Source organism: Oncorhynchus mykiss, chromosome 8 (genome assembly GCF_013265735.2).
Source record: "Oncorhynchus mykiss isolate Arlee chromosome 8, USDA_OmykA_1.1, whole genome shotgun sequence".
NCBI lineage: Eukaryota > Metazoa > Chordata > Actinopteri > Salmoniformes > Salmonidae > Oncorhynchus > Oncorhynchus mykiss.
The window spans coordinates 13,456,792-13,480,131 of record NC_048572.1 but is presented as its reverse complement, the minus strand read 5'-3'; the positions used below and the strand labels follow the sequence as shown (position 1 = coordinate 13,480,131).

The window sequence follows — 23,340 nt, the reverse complement described above, 5'->3', positions numbered from 1 at the left end:
GGCTTGAAAATCTATCGCAAGACTTGAAAATGGCTGTCTAGCAATGCTCAACAAACAACTTTATGATTTGTTTATAAAAGAACGGATATATATTGTACAAATCTAGTGTGCAATGTGCTTAGACTTACCCAGAAAGACTCAAAGCTGTAATTGCTGACAAAGGTGATTCTAACATTGACTCAGGGGGTTGAATACTTATCTAATATTTATTTCCTGTTTAATGAAAAAAAAAAATAGAATTCCACTTTGACAAGAGTATTTTTTTTGAAGATCATTGACAAAAAAACAATTAAATCCATTTTAATCCCACATTTGGAAAAAGTGAAAGGGTGTGAATACTTTCTGAAAGCACTGTAAATTGTCTTAACATCTTCAAAGATCCTCGTGTAAGGGAATTCAAAACCCAGCACAGAGAGAAACACCACTCATCTGTTTATCCATGCAGAGTGCCAGCAGTATTTCCTGCATTATTGTTGGGATGGTGGCACAATCACACTTAACCATTTTCCTCCATGGCAGGAGCCATTGCATTAGTTGCTAGGCAATGGGGCAGTGTGTAAATTGCCAAAGAGTAGGTGGAAGGTGTGATTTGAGAAGTGGAATTTATAAAAAGATAGATAGATAAACCAGTTTCACACCCACAAAAATAGTATTGTTTTTACTGGCGCCACCTTGTGTCCATTTCTGTGCAGACATTTTGTGACACGTCAAATGAATGAAGAAACTTTATTCCGTTTCAATGGGAAAATAAATGAACACAAAAAAAATAAGACATTGTTACCAAATATATGAACACTAACGTCATTTATTGTACAATATTGAGTGCCTTAGTTTCCTGTCAAGGACGGGCTTTTTCCTCTGCACTCTCCACGGCCGTCTCTGACAACCTTACAGGACAATGCGTGTAACAGAAAAAGAAAAAAAGTCACGTGAAACACCCAACGTCAAATTGGCTAAAGATCGACATTGTCTACATCTGAATCACCACTGATATAAGATGCAGGGCTAGAGCTCCAAATGACGCTCCCTTCCAGGGAGATGACGGAGCTGAAGCTATCCATGAAGAGGTCACTGTTACTGCTGCTACTACTGCTGCTGCTACTGCTGCTGCTACTGCTACTACTACTACTGTCGTCGTCGTGGATCACCATCACCTCCTCTGGCTGGGCTGTGTGGAGAGACAGTAGTAGAAGGTACCATGAGAGCCCTTCAGACCCACTGACCTGGGTCGTGTTCGGTAAGGCACACTTGTTAACTTACTTTGATTTGACTTATCACACAAACATCCATCCATCCGTCCTTCCATCTATCCGCCACATCTTTACCCATGAATTCCAAGGCTTCCCTCAACAACTTCCACAAACTTAGGAGTGGGGTGAACGCACCTCTCACCTTTCCTCTCAGTGATGAGCACCAGGCGTCTCTGCTTCATGTCTGGGCTGAGCTGCTCCACCATGCGATCGATGCAGTTGTCCAGCACCAGCGACCGGGTCTGAGAGAGGATGGCCTGCCGGCAGATGGGGCACTCGTCCTTCCGCTTGCGCCACTCACTGATGCAGTGCAGGCAGAAGCTGTGGGCGCAGTTAAGGGTCACCGCCTGTAGGGGATATATGAACGAAAGATCGAAACCAAACAGCTCGGATTAAAGGCTTACAGCATTCAAAATTTCGTTTTACCTGTGGCTTGTATCATATTATACTGTAAAAGTGATATTTTCTGGTTAAAAATAGGGCTAGGCGATATATCAAATGAAGGTTTTAGCGTGATTTCCAAATGCCTGTATTGTATTTTTTTATTTAAGAGTGTTCTGTGTTTTTTTGGTCTCATATCGTTAGCTCCTTCTGTGCTGTGTGCACTTTCCCACTTGCGGACACCAAGCCCCTTGCCCTGCCACTCACAACAATGATGAAAGATGACCTTCTTCCTCTCTGACAACAAGAAGTGTAAGGGATACATTGGGATTTTTGCACTTCCTCAGAGTCAGGTGAACTCGTGGATACCATTTCTATGTCTGTGTCCAGTATGACGTAAGTTAGAGGTAGTTTTTGCGAGCCAAGGCTAACTAGCGTTACCATAGACTTCCAGTCATTGCGCTAGCGCAAGTTAGCAACGACCTTCAAACCTCACACAGAGAAATAAAAATGGTATCCACGAGTTCATCTGAATCTGGGGAAGTAGATAAACGGCCTCACTGCCAATCCCCTAACTATTTGCATTGGAGGTTTGATCCAACAAAATAGTTCATATGGACACCAAAATGCTTTGACATTTTACTGTAACAGTTAAGAAAAAGAAAAAAAGATAGTTAGAAAGGTTGTGTTTCAACTCCCAAAATGTAGAACAAAGCGGACCCTACTAAACCAAGAGTATCAATGAACACGATTGCTCAGTTTGTCGTGTGCGGCATTGCAGTACTGCTAGCAGAATTTTAGACAGAATTATGTGCTAGCTGTCTAGTCTGTTTTATAAAAATGTGCAATGAGCATAAAACACATTTAAATGATGAATTGGCAACTTGTTCTCATTCTGAGAAATAAGTATCTTCTTTACTAGGTAAGCCACTTGATTTCAATATCTTAAAGTGAACAGGCTGTGTTGTTCAAACAGTTGAAGATGGACAGGAGGGTGTATTCATAACAGTTCAACTGTCCTACCTTATTATCAAGCAAATAGATCCAAGTTGCCAAGACTAAATATTAAAGATCAGCTGGCTACTCACTAGCACATGGGCTTTTACTTAATAGATTTATTATGAGACCTATGTACATTTTCTAGAATGCCTGCTACAAGAAGTAGGTCATTATTAGTGGATGTGCATTGATCTGGTTACATTGTAACAAAAATAGCATTTTCATAGAGACTTGAAAGGTAGATCAGCGGTCTAAGGCACTGCATCTCAGTGTTGCATCTCAGTGGCGCACAATTGGCCCAGCGTCATCAGAGTTTGACCGGGGTAGGCTGTCATTGTAAATAAGAATTTGTTCTTAACTGACTTGCCTAGTTAAATAAAGGTTCAGTAATCATTATATATATATATAGACTGCTCAAAAAAATAAAGGGAACACTAAAATAACATCCTAGATCTGAATGAATGAATTATTCTTAAAAAAATACTTTTTTCTTTACATAGTTGAATGTGGTGACAACAAAATCACAAATTATCAATGGAAATCAAATTTATCAACCCATGGAGGTCTGGATTTGGAGTCACACTCAAAATTAAAGTGGAAAACCACACTACAGGCTGATCCAACGTTGATGTAATGTCCTTAAAACAAGTCAAAATGAGGCTCAGTAGTGTGTGTGGCCTCCACGTGCCTGTATGACCTCCCTACAATGCCTGGGCATGCTCCTGATGAGGTGGCGGATGGTCTCCTGAGGGATCTCCTCCCAGACCTGGACTAAAGCATCCGCCAACTCCTGGACAGTCTGTGGTGCAACGTGGCATTGGTGGATGGAGCGAGACATGATGTCCCAGATGTGCTCAAATGGATTCAGGTCTGGGGAACGGCCCGGGCCAGTCCATAGCATCAATGCCTTCCTCTTGCAGGAACTGCTGACACACTCCAGCCACATGAGGTCTAGCATTGTCTTGCATTAGGAGGAACCCAGGGCCAACCGCACCAGCATATGGTCTCACAAGGGGTCTGAGGATCTCATCTGGGTACCTAATGGCAGTCAGGCTACCTCTGGCGAGCACATGGAGGGCTGTGCGGCCCCCCAAAGAAATGCCACCCCACACCATGACTGACCCACCGCCAAACCGGTCATGCTGGAGGATGTTGCAGGCAGCAGAACGTTCTCCACGGCGTCTCCAGACTCTGTCACATGTGCTCAGTGTGAACCTGCTTTCATTTGTGAAGAGCACAGGGCACCAGTGGCGAATTTGACAATCTTGGTGTTCTCTGGCAAATGCAAAACGTCCTGCACGGTATTGGGCTGTAAGCACAACCCCCACCTGTGGACGTCAGGCCCTCATACCACCCTCATGGAGTCTGTTTCTGACCGTTTGAGCAGACACATGCACATTTGTGGCCTGCTGGAGGTCATTTTGCAGGGCTCTGGCAGTGCTCCTCCTTGCACAAAGGCAGAGGTAGCGGTCCTGCTGCTGGGTTGTTGCCCTCCTACGGCCTCCTCCACGTCTCCTGATGTACTGGCCTGTCTCCTGGTAGCGCCTCCATGCTCTGGACACTACGCTGACAGACACAGCAAACCTTCTTGCCACAGCTCGCATTGATGTGCCATCCTGGATGAGCTGCACTACCTGAGCCACTTGTGTGGGTTCTAGACTCAGTCTCATACTACCACTAGAGTGGAAGCACCGCATTCAAAAGTGACCAAAACATCAGCCAGGAAGCATAGGAACTGAGAAGTGGTCTGTGGTCACCACCTGCAGAACCACTCCTTTATTGGGGGTGTCTTGCTAATTGCCTATAATTTCCACCTGTTGTCTATTCCATTTGCACAACAGCATGTGAAATTTGTCAATCAGTGTTGCTTTCCTACGTGGACAGTTTGATTTCACAGAAGTGTGATTGACTTGGAGTTACATTGTGTTGTTTAAGTGTTTGCTTTATTTTTTTGAGCAGTGTATATTGTTTTAAAATCAGGAGGTTTAAACGGGTGGAGTTCTGGCTTGTCCGGTGACATAAAAGAATAAAGAGTTCCAAGCCTCTCTGCCAATAACAGATAAAAATGATTTGATATTGAGATAAAAACAGCCGCATTGGGCCTTTACCGTAACCTTTCGTTGTGATAACATTGGAATTAGAGATTGAGATTACAGTACAGAGTCTTCCAGTTAGTAGCTATACTCCCAGACAGAGATGTAAACTTAACTGTACATGAGACTTATTGATATCCAATGGGAACTCCATAAAATGGTCAAAATATTTACCCTAATGAAGAGCTCAGAACAAATGATGCATTGAAGTTCGTTCTCCAGCACCTCCGTCATTTGTGTTACCACCTCCTCCTTTTGAGTTCTCGCCCTCTCCTTCTCTTCCTGCAAGACAACACATTGGTTTGAAACCTCACCAATTTATTTTAATCCAGGCATGTCAAGTGAAGACAATTTCATTCAAACGAGTTAGGAAATTCAATTGAGTGAGGAAGTCACGCTGAAGGTAGCTTACCTTTGTCACCTCCAGCTCTTTGTCTTTGGCCTTGAGGACGTCCTCGAAGCCTTGTCGAGAGAGTGCAAGTTCCTCTATGACTTTTCTTTGCTATATCGATTGTAACAGATTCAAGATTGGTTACACAAATACAATTGTGTCAGGCATTTAATACAAGAGCTTAATGTTGTTTACCTCTTGCAATGCCTCCTCCAGCTGCTTTTTCAAATCCTTCTCCTCCAACTGTTTTTTTAAACCCTCCTCTTCATGCTGTGTTTTTTGCACCTTTAAAACAACAAACATTTGCCAGTGTTAAGAGTCATCGTTCTGGAGCACACCTTGATCATTATCAAATACATATTTGCTCTACTATACACTCAAATACGTTTGTGTAAGATTCGTCCTGAAAGGTCTTGTCAGAGTCGTATAATATATACAGTGCCTTCAGAACTTATTCATAACCCTTGACTAAATCGACATTGTCGTTACAGCCTGAATTCAAAATGGATTAAATGTTTGTTCTCTTTCGCCCATCTACACACAATACCTCATAAATGAGTGTTTTGTGGTTGTTGACATTTTAGCAAAGTTATTGAAAATGCAGAAATCTAATTTACATACAGTAAGTATTCATACCTCTTTGCTATGAAAATCCAAATCATCCTTGAGCTGTCGCTACAACCTGTGGCCAATTCAATTGTTGGGACAAGATTTAGAAAGAAACACACCTGTCTATAAAGGTCCCACAGTTGAAAGTGCATGTCAGAGCAGAAACTATACCAATGAAGTCCAAGGAACTGTCCATAGCTCTCTTGTAATGAGGCATACAGGACCAGTCTAAAGTTTGAACACACATACTCATTTAGAGGGGTTTTCTTTATTTTTACTATTTTCTACAATGTAGAACAATAGTGAAGACATCAAAACTATGAAATAACACATATGGAATCATGTATCAACCAAAAAGGCATAGATAGTGCAAAGGGTGGCTATTTGACAAATCTAAAATATTTTGATTTGTTTAACCAGCTTCATGAGGAATGCTTTTTCAGTCTTGAAGGAGTTTCCAAATATGCTGAGCACTTGTTGGCTGCTTTTCCTTCATTCTGCAGTCCAACTCATCCCAACCCACGAATAAACTTTATTCCGTTTCATTGGGGGGAAAAAAACAAACAAAAAAAAACATAATTTGGGTTGAGGTCAAGTGATTGTGGAGGCCAGGTCATCTGATGCAGCACTCTATCCCTTTCTTTCTTGATCAAATAGACCTTACACAGCCTGGTGTGTTTTGGGTCAATGTCCTGTTGAATTCTAAATAAATCAGTGTCACCAGCAAGGCACCCCTTGCTTCCCCCACACCTCCATAATTCACCATGGGAACCACACATGCATAGATCATCCATTCACCTACTGCGCGTCACAAAGACACAGTGGTTGGAAACAAAAATCTCAAATTTGGAGTCAAACCAAAGGACAGATTTCCACCGGTCTAATGTCCATAGCTCGTGTTTCTTGGCCCAAGCAAGTCTCTTATTCTTATTGGTGTCCCTTACTAGTAGTTTCTGTGCAGCAATTCAACCATAAAGGCCTGATTCACAGTGTCATCTGAACAGTTGATATTGAGACGAGTCTGTTACTTGAACGCTGAAGCATTTATTTTGGCTGCAATCTAAAAGTGCAGTTAATTAAAGATTTGAGGCTAGTAACTAATTAACTTTTCCTCTGCAGCAGAGGTAATGCTGGGTATTATTTTCCTGTGGCGGTCCTCATGAGAGCCAGTTTCATCATAGCGCTTGGTTCTTGCGACTGCACTTGAAGAAACTTTCAAAGTTCTTAATTTTCTGGATTGACGGACATTCATGTCTTAAAGTAAAGGACTGCCGTTTCTCTTTGCTTATTTGAGCTGTTCTTGCCATATGGACTTGGTCCTTTAGGGCTATCTTCTGCATACCAACACTACCTTGTCACAATAACTGATTGGCTCAAATGCATTAAGGAAAGAAATTCCACAAATTAACAAGGCACAACTGTTAATAGAAATGCATTACAGGTGACTACCCAATGAGCTGTCATCAAGGCAAAGGATGGCTACTTTGAAGAATCTCAAATGTATTTTGATTTGTTTAACACTTTTGGTTACTACATGGATTCCATATGTGTTTCTTAATAGTTTTGATGCCGTCACTATTATTCTACAATATAGTAAACAAAAGAAAAACCCTGGAATGAGTAGGTGTGTCCAAACTTTTGACTGGTGCTGTATAACTGGGAAAGGGAAGAAAACAAATTTCTAGAGTAATGAACATTTAAGAGCTCAGTGGTTTCCATCATTGGTAACTTGAAAAATTATGGAACTACCCAGACTCTGCCTAGAGCTGGCCGTCAGACCAAACTGTGCAACTGGTAGTGCTGAGCAATGTCCTTTGAGGTTTGTTTCAGTTAGATAAAAAAATAACATAGATCAAGGTTTTTGGTTTCAATTTAAAAAATGCACTATGCATTATGTGGGTTGAATGCTGTAACACAGAATAAAAACAATACCTCGGTAACCTCATTGCTGCTATTCCTGCATTTCAGTTGAATGCCTCCTTGCACTTTCAATTTGCCGTCATAGCACATTTAGACTTGCCATTTGCCTTCATTGCACATTTATACATCCCACTTAACATACATTGTATTTAATTGTTTCACTTGTACATTTTTTGCATTCTTATACTTGCACTTCTGGTCAGATGCTAATTGCATTTCTTTGTACTGTACTTGTACAATGACAAAGTTGAATCTAATCCATGTAGAATATTGGCCTGTTGGAAACAAGCTCCCTACCTCATCGCATAGTTCAGTCTGGATATGATTTATCTCTAGAGAAACTGTGCAATGTGCACATTGAGCTCACAGAAAAAAAACCTGAACAAAATGGAATTCACAGAAATAAAACAATTAGTTGTTTAAAACCCGAGAAATTAGACATTTCAGTTGATCGCTCAGTACTAGCAACCAGGCAAGGACCTTGATCAGGGAGGTGACCAAGAACACAATGACCACTAAAAAAACTACAAAGTTCCTTGGCTGAGATGTATCTCTTTGGGATTCCCGGGTGGCGCAGTGGTCTAGGGCACTGCATCGCAGTGCTAGCTGTGCCACCAGAGACTGTGTTCGCGCCGGCCGTGACCGGCACGCTGTGTTAAGAAGCAGTGCAGCTTGGTTAGGTTGTGTTTCGGAGGACGCATGGCTTTCGACCTTAGTCTCTCCCGAGCCCGTACGGGAGTTGTAGCGATGAGACAAGATCGTAACTACTAACAATTGGATACCACGAAATTGGGGCGAAAAGGGGGTAAAAATATATATATATATATATATATTTAAAAACATTTTTTTATTTTTTTTAAATGTATCTCTTTGGCCTGACTGCAAAGCGCTATGTCTGGAGAAAACCAAGCACAGCTTATCACCTGTCTAACACCATCCCTACCGTGAAGCATGGTAGTGGCAACATCATTCTATGGGGATGCTTTTCAGCAACAGGGTCTGGGAGACTGGTAAAGACAGAGGGAACAATGAATGGAGCCAAATAAAGGCAAATCCTTGATGAGAAGCTGCTACAGAGGGGAGGGGGGGGGGGGGGGGGGGGGGGGGGTCAAGGTGTCGAAGATTCACGTTCCAACAGGACAATAACCCCAATGCCGGAATGGCTTCAGAACAGTGGCCCAGCAAAAAGCCCAGACTTGAATCCCATTGGAAGACTTGAAGAGTGCTGTTCATTGCCACTCCCCATTTAACTTAACAGACAGTGCGAAAATCCCCAAATGTGCAAAGCTGAAAGCTGTAATCGCCTCCAAAAAAGGTGCTTCTACAAAGTATTGAATGAGGGCTGTGACTATTTATGTAAATGGCATATTTATGCATTTCATTTTCAATATACATGTAATACTATTTCTAAAAACATGTTTTTACTTTGTCATTGTGGGCTACTGTGTGTAGATGGGTGAGGGAGGAAAAACTATTCAATCCATTTTGAATTCAGGCTGTAACAACATGTGGAATAAGTCAAGGTGTATGAATACTTTCTGAAGGCACTGTGATCACAACAACAACAAAGAATAGGCTAGCAACGGGGTATAGGTCTGTAAATGTTATGTGACTGGAGGATAATCTTATAAAAAGCAGAAATTCTGGATGAATCCCTGATATCCCCTTACTGAGGCTCACCTCCAGGCGGTTCTCTGTCTCGCTGATGGACCTCTCCAACATCTCCATCCTGTGCAGCTGGCCCCTCAGCATCTCCAGCTGGCTCTGCAGCTCCCTCACCTGCTCCTCCCGGTGGGGGTCATCCCGCTGTCTCCCCCCCTCAGCCTCCAGGGCCTCCACCTGCCGCTGGGTGAAGTTCATCCGCTCCCGCAGCACCAGCATGTTCTGGCTGTACCTAGCAGCCAATCAGTACATTTTTGTTTATCAGGTTGGATGTTAATAATGAGAACACCTGGCTTTTTCTGCAAATCTGTCCTCCTTTCCTCGTGCTGATCTAGGGTTGCAAGATTTTGCTAACTTTCACAATCTCCCAGGTTTTTCAGAAATACTGGTCGGAGGATCCGGATTTCCTGCTTATTCCTTACTGACTCCAGAAATCTTCCTAACAGGATTTCTGGAAAAGTTACCAGAATTTTGCAACTCTTTGCTGATCAAAATAATAGACCTGGTGAAAGCCAGCCTAATGATGAGCTTCCATCATATTGTTCCACCTGTCAAGTCTTTTCCAATCAGTGCTGACAAGGAAAGGAGGACTGATTTCTAGACAATTGAGAAAGGGACATATTGTCTTTTATATAGAACCTGCCCAATATGTTATAAATGTAGCAGTAGGAGACACAGACGTACATTTGCAGGCTGGACAGACTCCTGCTAGGACTGCTGGGTCTCTCTAGAGGCGAGTCCAGTCGCCGATGCTGCCGCATGCTGGGCCCGGCCTCCTCACGTACCCTGGTCCCTGGCTTGTCCCGGGGCTCGTCTGTGGGGTAGGGCTGGCCCTGGGACTTGTCTGTGGCAGAGTGGCGGTAGAGCTTGGATTTAGAGGAGGTTGAAGGCTCCAGTTCAGAGTTAAATTTCCTCTTCGTCTTCTTGATTCTGGATGTGGCGCAGGCCCCTTCACTTGGTCCCGTCACTAGGTAGGGTTTGATGTCCTCGAGGCGCTGCCGAACCAGTATGTACTCATACTCCACTTTGGTGCCGACGATGGGCACCCCCAACTTTATCGAGTCCCCAAGCCTCAGCAGGTGAGCTTTGTCCACAGGAATTCGTTCTCCGTTCACCCACACACCATTAAGGCTCTGAAAAAAAGAATAAACTGCTTACACCTTTTTTTTTTATAATAAAACTATTTATTTTAAAATTGGATATATGGAGAAGCTGTACCTTCTTATCGGTCACCGTCCATTGGCCGCCGTCTCGTTGCTTGAACATACAGTGCATTCTGGATATCATTAGGGGGCAGCTTGGGGACACGAGCTGGTGAGTGACATTTAAGCCACGTCCAATTGTGACCTGAGACAAGAATGGGGTTTAGGAAATTGTCACACAGTAGCGCGTTATACTTTTTTTGCATAATGTTTACAATAATATTTATTTGCATAGAGCAGAATAAGAGTCCATAGTTCTCTGTATGATAGAGAAATGTTCTAGTGATCTTATTCTATGTAACATGTTGTGTGGCGACCCGTCATTCAGGGCAGGTCGGGCCAGTTTTGTATGTTATTTTGGCATTAATAGATGTGAACTGATGTTACAAACAATGTAAAGCCACATACAAAAATGGTCTCTTTTTCTTGAGTAAAGCATCTCCAAAATGCAGGTGTTTCAACTAGAGGTCGACCGATTAATCGGAATGGCCGATCCGGTCTTGCAACCTTACAGTTAACTAGTCCAACGCAATAACGACCTGCCTCTCTCTCGTTGCACTCCACAAGGAGACTGCCTGTTACGGGAATGCAGTAAGCCAAGGTAAGTTGCTAGCTAGCATTAAACTTATCTTATAAAAAACAATCAAATCATAATCACTAGTTAACTACACATGGTTGATGATATTACTAGATATTATCTAGCGTTTCCTGCGTTGCATATAATCTGACTGAGCATACAAGCATCTGACTGAGTGGTGGTAAGCAGAAGAAGGTGCGTAAACATTCATTCTAACAGCACTTTTGTGTGTTTTGCCAGCAGCTCTTCGTTGTGCGTCAAGCATTGCACTGTTTATGACTTCAAGCCTATCAACTCCCGAGATGAGGCTGGTGTAACCGAAGTGAAATGGCTAGCTAGTTAGCGCGCGCTATTAGCGTTTCAAATGTCACTTGCTCTGAGCCTTCTAGTAGTTGTTCCCCTTGCTCTGCATGGGTAACGCTGCTTTGATGGTGGCTGTTGTCGTTGTGTTGCTGGTTCGAGCCCAGGAAGGAGCGAGGAGAGGGACAGAAGCTATACTGTTACACTGGCAATACTAAAGTGCCTATAAGAACATCCAATAGTCAAAGGTTAATGAAATACAAATGGTATAGAGAGAAATAGTCCTATAATAACTACAACCTAAAACTTCTTACCTGGGAATATTGAAGACTCTTGTTAAAAGGAACCACCAGCTTTCATATGTTCTCATGTTCTGAGCAAGGAACTGAAACGTTAGCTTTCTTACATAGCACATATTGCACTTTTACTCTCTTCTCCAGCACTTTGTTTTTGCATTTTTTAAACCAAATTGAACATGTTTCATTATTTATTTGAGGCTGAATTGATTTCATTGATGTATTATATTAAGTTAAAATAAGTGTTCATTCAGTATTGTTGTAATTGTCATTATTACAAATAAATAAAATAAAAATCAGTATCGGCGTTGAAAAAAATCATAATCTGTCGACCTCTAGTTTCAACCTAGCTCCGTGCTTGTGGTGGAGCAGCAAGCGGAAAATATGGAGCGTAAGGGTTGGTAATGTTCTCTAGTTGCGCTGTGATTGGCTCAGTATTCTGTCACTCATTAGGGACATTACCTCACCGCAAAATCTACAGGTAGAGCTCAAAAATTCAAGCCCCTTGAGTGCTGCCATAGAGTTACATTAGAAGTGCACATCCAAGAAGACTCAAGGTCATTGGCCACAGATAAAATTACACCAATTCAGTTTATACCTACCGTAGCCTTGATTAGACTGATGTCCAACCTCACACTTCTAAAAATTTAGCTAGCAAGCTAGACAAGCAGTCATCATGACTCAAGTGGACAATCTACTGGCAAATCCTTTTCAATCCTTGTCATATGAAGAGAAATTACAGATAAAATGTATCAGTGCTCATCGGCCATAAACATTACACAACAAGCTGGAAATCGCAAATTCAACAATGAGTGGAAGGAATCAGTGGCTAACTGCAAGCGTTGCAAAGCAAATCACTAGCCTGCTATTCAGTGGTGGGGGTGTGTGGTCCAAGTCTGGGTTAAAGGCTCTCTTTTCTAAATTTAAAATAAAAACCATTCAACACCATTGGCCATAAAAGGTTGAATACATTGGCCATGCTGTCAATCCAGCATGACTTCTGCCGCGTTCAAAACAATTGGAAACTCAGAATTTTAAAATCTCCAGACTTCGGTGAGTTTAAGCCAACTGGGAACTCTGGGGGTGGGAGAGCTCCAAATCGGGCCTCTTTCTAGAGCGCCGGCCTGAAGATCACTGACGTCATGATTCAACCTTGTTTATGTTGTGTAGTAAGCTGTCAGTAGCCCATGTGCCTCCCCCTATGAATGTAGTGCAACAAATTATAAGTGCTGAACACTTATTGACTACATTGGTCCTAGCTCGCTTATTGTCTTAACCGAAATTACAGATGGCCTCTTATTCACTCGACCCCTTATGCCATAGTTTGTACATCTCAATTGTCAGTAGAAAATCCATTTGTTTAACTTCTCTAGGGTAGAGGGCAGCATTTGGAATTTTGGATGAAAAGCGTGCCCAAATTAAACTACCTTCTATTCAGGCCCAGAAGATGGGATATGCATATAATTGGTACATTTTGTTAGAAAACTCTAAAGTTTCCAAAACTGTTAAAATAGTGTCTGAGTATAACAGAACTGATTTGGCAGGCGAACACCTGAGAAAAAATTGTTGTTTTCTATTCAATGCCATTACAGTATCCATTGACTTAGGACTCAAATTGCAGTCCCTATGCCTTCCACTAGATGTCAACAGTCTTTAGAAATTGTTTCAGGCTTGTATTCTGAAAAATTAGGGATTAAGAGCAGTCTGAATGAGTGGACTCTGCTGTGTCAGAGCTTTTTCATGCGCGCGACCGAGAGAGTGCCTTTCTGGTTCACTTTTTATATTGACGACGTTATTGCCCGGTAAAAACAACCAGAGGATTGAATATAAACATCGGTTGACATGTTATGAACTTTACGGATACAACTTGGATTTTTTTGTCTGCCTGTTGTGACTGCGTTTGAGCCTGTGGATTACTGAAGAAAACGGAGGTTTTTGGATATAAAGAGAGACTTTATCGAACAAATGTAACATTTATTGAATAAATGAATGTCTTCTGAGTGCAACCATATGAAGATCAAAGGCAAGTGATTCATCTTCTCTATTTCTGACTTGTGTAACTCTTCTACTTGGCTGGTTACTGTTTGTAATGATTTGTCTGCTGGGCGATGTCCTCAAATAAATCGTAAGGTATGCTTTCGCCGTAAAGCATTTTAAAAATCTGACACCGTGGTTGGATTCACAAGAAGTTCATCTTTAAACCTATGTAAAATAGTTGTATCTTTTCTGAATTTTTATCATGAATATTTCTGTATTTGACGCTCTGCAATCTCACTGGATGTTGGCCAGCTGGGACGCTAGTGTCCCACAAACCCTAGAGGTTAAGGCAGTATTAAAGGTTTGTTATCCTGTTACCCTCTTCATTAGCTTCCTGTGGAGCCATAAACTGTAAGGATTGGAGAAGGAGGAGTGTTTTAAGTAGGATGTATAACTGTGAAGTGAGAAATGTTTTGCTGTCCGATTACAGCTGTACAGAACCGTTGGGAAGAATTAAACTTGGTTAAAGCTTCTCTAGTGTCTGAGTTATTTACTCTGAAAAATAAGAACCTAACACCACATTAGAAACATATACTAGTTGGTTGCTGCTTTAGGGCACCTAGTGCTGATGTGATATGCAAAATGTTGGATAAGATATGAAAATAGGTAAATATATTTTTTGGGAGAAATGAATATAAAACATGTTTAACACCAACTGTCAAATAAGAAACATATTTCTGTTGCCAATGTATGTAACCTGACCCAAGTTATGACATTTCCAACAGCAGGGGTGGAAAAAGTACCCAATTGCCATACCTGAGTAAAGTATTGATACCTAAATAGAAAGTTACTCAAGTAAGTCACCCAGTAAAATACTTGAGTAGAAGTCTAAAAGTATTAGGTTCTAAATATACTTAAGTATCAAAAGTCAAATTAATTTCAAATTCCTTTTATTAAGCAAAGCTGATGGCACCATTTTCTTGTTTTTAAAATGTACTGATAGTCAGGGGTACACTCCAACATGATTTACAAACAATGCATTTATATTTAGTGAGTATGCCAGATCAGAGGCAGTAGGGATGACCCCCTGTTCTCATGATAAGTGCGTGATTTATAATTTTCCTGCCATGCTAAGCATTCATCATGTAAAAAGTACTTTTGGGTGTCAGGGAAAATTTATGGCGTAAAAAGTACATTATTTTCATTAGGAATGTAGTGAAGTAAAAAGTTGTACAAATTTATAGTAAAGTCATGTACAGATACACACACAAAAAAAAAACTTCTGCCAACCAGAAGGTTCACTAATTGGTCCGTTATCACATCATCAACTTGTATCGATCACATTTTTACTAACATGGCTGAACATTGTTCTAAAGCTGTATCAGTGGCACTAGGTTGTAGTGATCATAACTTGGTTGCACTCATTAGGAAAACAAGCTACCGATGGTCCGACAGAGGGTTCAATCAGGACTCATTTGTGGATAAGATTAAGAATATGCAATGGTTAGAAGTGTGTTGTAAGGATGATCCTGAAATGTCACCAAGTTAATGAAATGATTTGAGTATAGCTGATAAGCATGCCCCTAAAATGCACCGAGGTCAAACGGTGCCCCATGGATTGATGAGCTGAGAAATGTAAATGATTCAACGTTATGATGCCAAAACAGCAGAAGATAAATAAACAGATAAACAAAAGGAAAGAAGGGATTCGATCAGCACAAAATAAATGTATGAAGTGTGATGGGGGGGGATGGAGAATGTTGAAGGCCATTCTGGGTAGGAATTATAACATGTCTGCCTCTGTTGAATCAGAGGGTATATTCATAACAAAACCATGACATCGCAAACTACTTTAATATTTTACAGGCAAAGTGGACAAGTTGAGGAATGCTATGATTCCAACTGATGGCTCCATGTCATATACCCTAATAAAAGATTGTATGATGACGGAGAGGCAACGCATGTTTTACATTTCACCAAGTATAAACGGAAGAGGTAGAAAGGATGCCGTTGTCTCTTTCTCCTGGTACAGATAATATTGACGCCAAATTGCTTAGAGTTACAACTAACCAAAAACCTACCCCAATCCCTCAGTGCTTGATGTATGGGGTGTGCACAGAAGTCTGGAAAGAGTCAAAGGTTATTCCACTAAGGATAAAAAAAAAATCTGCATTCACTCACTGGTCCTAATAGTCGCCATATAAGCTTGCTACCTGTGTTGTGTCTGTAGAAATCAAGGATTATTTCTCATGTAATGGTCTGACAACAGGTTTCCAGCATGCATACAAAGGGCATTCTATAAGTACGGGTGACTTCATGGGTGACTCACGGGTCACCTGGGTGACTTCATGATAAATGTCATGTAGCACACTCATTTTGGAAGTTATCATTCTAAAACTTTGCACAAATACTGTTGCCCTCATGTTTTTCACTGAAATTGTCCCCATCATCCTATCTGAATGTTTGTTCTGTCTTGTTCATTTTAAAAGGCGAAACAACAATAAGAAAAAAACATGTTTTTTTCCATTGTATTATCTAAACCAGATCTATTGTGTTATATTCTCCTACATTAAATTCACATTTACACAAACTTCAGAGTGTTTTCTTTCAAATGAAAACAGGAATATGCATATCCTTGGTTCTGGGCCTCAGCTACAGGCAGTTAGATTTGGGAATGTCTTCAGGCAGAAATTTAAAATAGTAGGGGAGTAGTGGTAAGAGGTTAACCGCTTGGTGTTAGGGGGCGCTATTTTAATTTATGGATGAAAAACGTTCCCGTTTTAAACAAGATATTTTGTCACGAAAAGATGCTCGACTATGCATATAATTGACAGCTTTGGAAAGAAAACACTGACGTTTCCAAAACGGCAAAGATATTGTCTGTGAGTGCAACAGAACCGATGTTACAGGCAAAACCCAGATAAAAATCCAACCAGGAAGTGCCGCAATTTTCGAAACCGCCTCATGCCAATGACTCCTTATATGGCTGTGAATGAGCTTACATTTTCCACGTATTCCCCAAGGTGTCTACAGCATTGTGACGTCTTTTTACGCATTTCGATTGAAGAATAGTCGTAAGGGACCATATTTAGCAAGTGGTCACATGGTGTCTCCCGCAGAAAATCTTGCGTAAAATACTGAGGTAGCCATTTTTCCAATCGCTTCTTATAAGAAACCAATTGCTTCGACGGCTATATTATCGAATATATATATATATATATATATATATATATATATACCTATATACACCTTGAGGATTGATCCTAAACAACGTTTGCCGTGTTTGTCGATATTATGGAGCTAATTTGGAAAAAAGTTAGGCGTTGTAGTGGTAGCATTTTCCGGTCGATTTCTCAGCCAAGCATGATGAACAAACGGGAGCTATTTCGCCTACAAAATTAATATTTTTGGAAAAAAGGAACATTTGCTATCTAACTGGGAGTCTCCTGAGTGAAAACATCCGAAGTTCTTCAAAGGTAAATGATTTAATTTGGTTGCTTTTCTTATTTTCATGAAAATGTTGCCTGCTGCCAGCAGAGCCTAGCATAGCATTATGCCATGATAAACTTACACAAATGCTTGTCAAGCGTTGGCTGTAACGCATATTTTGAAATCTGAGATGACAGTGTGATTAACAAAAGGCTAAGCTTGTGTTTGAATATATTTCATTTGCGATTTTCATGAATAGGAAAAGTTTCTAGGGGTATTTATGTCCGCTGCGTTATGCTAATTCGTTTGAGGCTGTGATTACGCTCCCGGATCCGGGATTGCTAGTCGCCAGAAGTTAAGCAGCGTTACCCATGCAGAGCAAGGGAACAACCACTCCAAGTCTCAGAGCGAGTGATGTTTGAAACACTATTAGCACGCACCCCGCTAACTAGCTAGCCATTTCACATCGGTTACACCAGCCTAATCTCGGGAGTTGATAGGCTTGAAGTCATAAACAGCGCAATGCTTGAAGCATTGCGAAGAGCTGCTTGCAAAACGCACAACAGTGCTGTTTGAATGAATGCTTACGAGCCTGCTGGTGCCTACCATCGCTCAGTCAGACTGCTTTATCAAATCATAGACTTAACATAATGACACACAGAAATACGAGCCTTAGGTCATTAATATGGTCGACTCCGGAAACCATAATCTCGAAAACAAGAAGTTCATTCTTTCAGTGAAATACGGAACTGTTCCGTATTTTATCCAACGGGTGGCATCCATAAGTCTAAATATTCCTGTTACATTGCGCAACCTTCAATGTAATGTCATAATTACGTAAAATTCTGGCAAATTAGTTCGCAATGAGCCAGGCGGCCCAAACTGTTGCATATACCCTGACTCTGCGTGCAATGAACACAAGAGAAGTGACACAATTTCCCCTGGTTAATATTGCCTGCTAACCTGGGTTTATTTTAGCTAAATATGCAGGTTTAAAAAATATATACTTCTGTGTATTGATTTTAAGAAAGGCATTGATGTTTATGGTTAGGTACACGGAGCAACGACAGTCCTTTTTCGTGAATGCGCACCGCATCGATTATATAGGACACACTAGATAAACTAGTAATATCATCAACCATGTGTAGTTATAACTAGTGATGATTGATTGATTGTTTTTTATAAGTTTAATGCTAGCTAGCAACTTACCTTGGCTTCTTACTGCATTCGCGTAACAGGCAGGCTCCTCGTGAGGCAGGTGGTTAGTGTTGGACTAGCTAACCGTAAGGTTGCAAGATTGAATCCCCGAGCTGACAAGGAAAAAATTCTGTCGTTCTGCCCCTGAACAAGGCAGTTAACCCACCGTTCCTAGGCCGTAATTGAAAATAAGAATGTGTTCTTAACTGACTTGCCTTGTTAAATAAAGGTGTAAAAAATAAATTACATTTAAAAAATTGCAGAATCGGCATCCAAAAATACCGATGTCCGATTGTTATGAAAACTTGAAATCGGCCCTAATTAATCGGTCAACCTCTATCCCGTACCCCTTCAAACATTCAAACTCCAGCTGCGTACCTCCTCCTGCATCTGGGTCAGCGCACTCAAATGTTTTTTTTTTGCCATTGTAAGCCTGCCACACACATACATTTATTAAACATAAACTCATTCTTATGTCACAACCCGGCTCGTGGGAAGTGACAAAGAGCTCTTATAGGACCAAGACACAAATAATAATAAATAATTTTGCTCTTTATTTAGCCATCTTACATATAAAACGTTATTTGTTCATCAAACTGTGAATAACTCACTTAATGAGAAGGGTGTGCTTGAAAGGATGCACATAATTGGAGTCTCAGCCTTAAATAATTTTCCATACACAGTCTGTGCCTGTATTTAGTTGTCATGCTAGTGAGGGCTGAGAATCCACTCTCACATAGGTTGTGGTTGCAAAGGGCATCAGTGTCTTAACAGCCAATTTGCCAACGCAGGATACTCTGAGCGCAGCCCAATCCAGAAATCTGGCAGTGGCTTCTGTTAAATTCAATTTTCACAGAACAGCTTGTTGCAATTTCGATGAGGCGCTCTTGTTCAGATATCGGTAAGTGGACTGGCGGCAGAGCATGAAAGGGATAACGAATCCGGTTGTTTGAGTAATCCGTTTCGGGAAAGTACCTGCGTAATTGCGCACCCAACTCACTCAGGTGCTTCGCTATATCACATTTGACATTGTCGTAAGCTTCAGTTAATTTGCACACAAAAAAAATCATACAATGATAGAAAGACCTGTGTGTTATCCTTGTTACTGCAGACAGAGAATAGCTCAAACCTCTTGAAAATAGTTGCGGAGAGTCTCTGTAATCCTAGATTCAGATCGTTCAGATGAGAAAAACCTCACCCAGATAGGCCAGTCATATGAGAAACTCGTTATCATGCAAGCAGCCAGACAAGTGAAAATGGTTAGTCAATACTTTGCTCTTGATGACCAGCGCACTTCTGTATGTTGTAAAAGCGTTACATGGTCGCTGTCCATATCATTGCATAGTGCAGAAAATACACAAGAGTTCAGGGGCCTTGCTTCAACAAAGTTATCCATTTTCACTGTAGTGTCCAAAATGTTTTTCAAGCTGTCAGGTATTCCCTTGGCAGAGAGAGCCTCTCGGGGGATGCTGCAGTGTACCCAAGTGGCGTCGGGAGCAACTGCTTGCATGCATGTCACCACTCCACTATGTCTCCCTGTTATGGGTTTTGCGCCATCAGTACAGATACGAACATGAGCAGCGGCTACATATGGACAGTAAGTAGAATTAAGGCGAGACAGTAGCGGTTAATGTGATTGGATGTTAATTATTTGACAAGGCTACCTGTATTTGACATTGTGTTGTTATTTCGCTGAACGCTCGATGGTTTCATTTTATTTTTGGCAGTGAAACGAGGCTACTCAGACAAGAAAAAAAATCCTCACCCAAATGTATAGCCGCGTTGGAAAATATAAATGGGCTGCTTGAAAATGTGAAAAAAAAAGTCTCATTTTTATTTGGCATACCCACGACAGGCATTGCACGTTTGGGAATACCCGATCTAAGACAACCCAAGGACAAATCACCTTTACAGTTTTATATAGAGCCAAAACTGAATGGAGCTCTTTACCAATCCATATTTCTCAGGCAGAAAGTAAAGCCACCTTCAAGAAAGAAAAAATTAAGTTCTAATGCGATAAACAATATGACTGGACAGGAAATAGAAACCATCAACTGAATGTTAATGTGATTCCTGTCAGGTATTTTAATTGTCTATTTGTTCAATGTTTTGTAAAGTAATTAGCTAATGAAGATCCTAATAAAAATTCACAAATACACACCCTGCTACCAGCGAAGCCTTGTCTAGCAGTGAAGGAGTTAATTCGCCCTCTTACTGCATTTGGGAAAAAAACATAGCAGAGCCCCACCTGCCTTGAACAACGGGTCGCCACTGCTGGCATGAATCTAAAATTTATTTTTTGCTTCACCAAGATTTACATGCTACAATCACCACTGGTGGTGACATGTACTGTATGTAAGGGTTGTCATTTAAAAACAAAGTAATTGTGTTTAGTGAGTCCGCCAGATCAGAGGCAGTAGGGATGTTCTCTCGATAAGTGGAAATTGGACGATTTCTATCCTGCTAAGCATTCAAAATGTAACGAGTACTATTGGGTGTCAGGGAAAATGTATGGGGTAAAAAGTACATAATTTTCTTCAGGAATGTAGAAATAAAAGTAGTCAAAAATATAAATAGTAAAGTAAAGTACAGATATCCCCCCCAAAATACTTAAGTAGTACTTGAAAGTATTTTTACTACTGTTAAGAGCTAATTGTATATTTTGCCTCCCGGAACAGGATGGTTTAATCATTATGTAAGACAAACATGGAGATGGAGGAAGCTTGTCATTAAGTGCTAAGCGTCTTATGACATGTCTAACGTTACATAATTATCCCTATGGAGGAGAGGCTTTTATGGAGGAACTTTGAACTCCCGAGTTGGTTTAAAATGTTGGACCTTGCCAAATGTTAAACTTGTGTGTGCAGAGCAGCATTAGAATAACAAACACGTCTTAAACAACATTTTGTAGTTAGTAAATCCAATGTGAAATGTGATAACTATAGTACCCTTTACTAGCATTGAAAAAGTAAATTCTCTAAACATCAAATATAATTGTAATATGTTTCGTAAAGAGGTGTATACTAACAGTGAAGTGCTTACCTACAGGCCCTTCAACAGCTCAGAATACAATAATACAGAAAAAACATGTATAGTAACACGAGGAACAAATACACAATGAGCAATGACAGCCTGGCTAACATATACATATACATGTAACCAGTAAGTTACCAAGTCAATGTGCAGGTGTACGAGGAAATTGAGGCAACGTTAGATCTGTAACAGGATAGACAATAAACAGTAGCAGCGTATGTGATGAGTGTGGAAGTGAGTATGTCGAATGTGTGCACGTGTAATTTATGAATTAAAAACTAGTAACGTTGTCAGTACTAGGCTAGAGTAACCTATGCTTCAGAGGGTAACCTACACTGTACACACCCATTGGCAAATATAACGTAAACTCACCCCATTCCGTACAAATGTGCGCAACCGCAACATTCAAACGAGGCTACAAAGAAAACTAATGGGATTGTGGCGACTGTGTTGACTTCAAAATCGGGGGTGTGAACTAGGTTTCTATTCAAGCGTTGATCGACATGGTAATGGCTCTATAGTATTGGAGAAAAGTTCAAAACTGACCCTCCGTTACATCTTGACATGCCATGTCGTAATGTACAGCACGCATAAAGCAACTATTTCGGTCTTACAATCTCTCTCCACCAGGTGTAGCACTTCTCTCATCCTTTAAAAAGAAGAACTGGACAGTGACGGGGTAAGGGGGGGATACCTAGTCATTTTTTTCGTCATCATTGCATGCGATCATCATTCTCAAAGACGCTGTTTACTTCTAAGATCACTTTAGCACCGCCCTAAAGACCCGATTCAAATTCAACAAACTTTCAAATAGGTATGTAATGACACATTATATAAACTCTTTATAGTCGTTTATTTACATTTTAGAGGCTATAAGGTGATAAGTTGGACATTTCCCCACACGACATCTCTTCTTCTCACTGTCACGCATTAGTTTCGCTTCCCCACCCACCATTTTTAAAAAGACAGGCTCATTGCCTGCTTGAATTATGCAGAAACAGGCAGCGTTTAGGTCATGTAATTGATTTTGTTGAAAAGGGGAGAAATTGTGCTTTACAATGGTATTGACATTACAGTTGATCTGGAAGTATTACATTTTTTGGGCGCTAAAATAAGGGCAATTGTACGGACCAAGGCGATGTACGAGTTTACGTTAGTATTTCCAGCTGGCAGATGCTGGAATAAGTTTGAGTGACAGAGAGGGCTTTGCATATTGAACAGGTCTCAGCCCTTGACTACCATTTCGCATTCAAGAGGGATTTAGCGAACATTCTAGTTAGCTAGCTAGCCAGTAGGTTGAGGTTCAACTTTAGCACCAAACAGCTAACTAGTCAAAATGTACATATAACATTTATGTTTGATTCGCAGCTACATTTACTAACGGCTAAGTTAACTATCGTTAGCTAATTACTGTACCTCTGTATTCTCGAACAGGCGGAGCCAGTCCAAATCTTTCCCGACTCGTGTCAAACACCATACTAATTTCTTCGCAGATTCATCTTCCTCGGCTGTAGAGAAATTTGAGCTTTCTATTTGGTCCATTTTACAACATATTACAGCCAGATAGCTGAGCAAAATATGTTTCGTTTTCCCCTTCTTAGGGGGTGACAGAGCTTCAGAGGAAAATAAGTCACGTGACTTATATTAAAAAAAGTCCCACAATGCCTCACTCCAAAACTTGCTGTGTTTTCACTACTTACCCAAGCCACAAAGTCCACATTGACTACATCGTAAAACTGAATTAAAACGAACATTTGCTTTCTGTCTCAATTTAAGGTTAGGTTTATGCATAAGGTTAAAAGTGCGGTTAAGTTAAGTCAGGTTTAATATTACATTTTAAGAATTGGGCGGAGTTTATAGCTTTGTGGCTGTGGTAACTATTGACGACAAAACTTTTTCTTCATGTCTGGACCATTGATTGTTCTGGAAAAGGGCTCCAACAAGTCGATCGCGAGCTCGCAGCCCACCTATAAATTGCTCGTCAAACAATTATGAAAGTGCATGTATGGCATAAACACATCTCA

At 40.9% G+C, this 23,340-nt stretch overlaps 1 protein-coding gene across 4 annotated transcripts; it reads right to left on the bottom strand.

Annotated features, from left to right (window-relative positions):
• Positions 1–711: 711 nt before the first annotated feature.
• Positions 712–23,071, bottom strand: rnf8 (ring finger protein 8, E3 ubiquitin protein ligase). Of its 4 annotated transcripts, none has more exons than XM_021611595.2 (9): positions 22,733–23,071; positions 10,524–10,652; positions 9,990–10,438; positions 9,324–9,537; positions 5,310–5,399; positions 5,136–5,225; positions 4,898–5,005; positions 1,386–1,597; positions 712–1,168 (listed from the first exon to the last, which is right to left on the bottom strand). In XM_021611595.2, the coding sequence occupies exons 1-9, from the start codon at positions 22,856–22,858 to the stop codon at positions 1,126–1,128; spliced, it is 1,461 nt and encodes a 486-aa protein (XP_021467270.1). In that variant the 5' UTR covers positions 22,859–23,071; the 3' UTR covers positions 712–1,125. The 4 variants fall into 4 exon arrangements, with proteins under 4 accessions (XP_021467270.1, XP_021467269.1, XP_021467271.1 ...); XM_021611594.2 differs by having other exon boundaries at positions 1,393–1,597; XM_021611596.2 differs by having other exon boundaries at positions 712–1,163; positions 1,393–1,597.
• Between the last annotated feature and the right edge of the window lie 269 nt (positions 23,072–23,340).

Bases quoted from the DNA above. Each gene is read 5' to 3' on its own strand.
- rnf8 (XM_021611594.2), bottom strand. From the start codon at position 22,858: ATGGACCAAATAGAAAGCTCAAATTTCTCTACAGCCGAGGAAGATGAA. The intron at 10,439-10,523 runs GTACAGCTTCTC...TCTTTTTTTCAG, and splicing joins GGACGGTGACCGATAAGAAG to AGCCTTAATGGTGTGTGGGT. The intron at 5,226-5,309 runs GTAAACAACATT...CAATCGATATAG, and splicing joins TGGAGGAGGCATTGCAAGAG to CAAAGAAAAGTCATAGAGGA.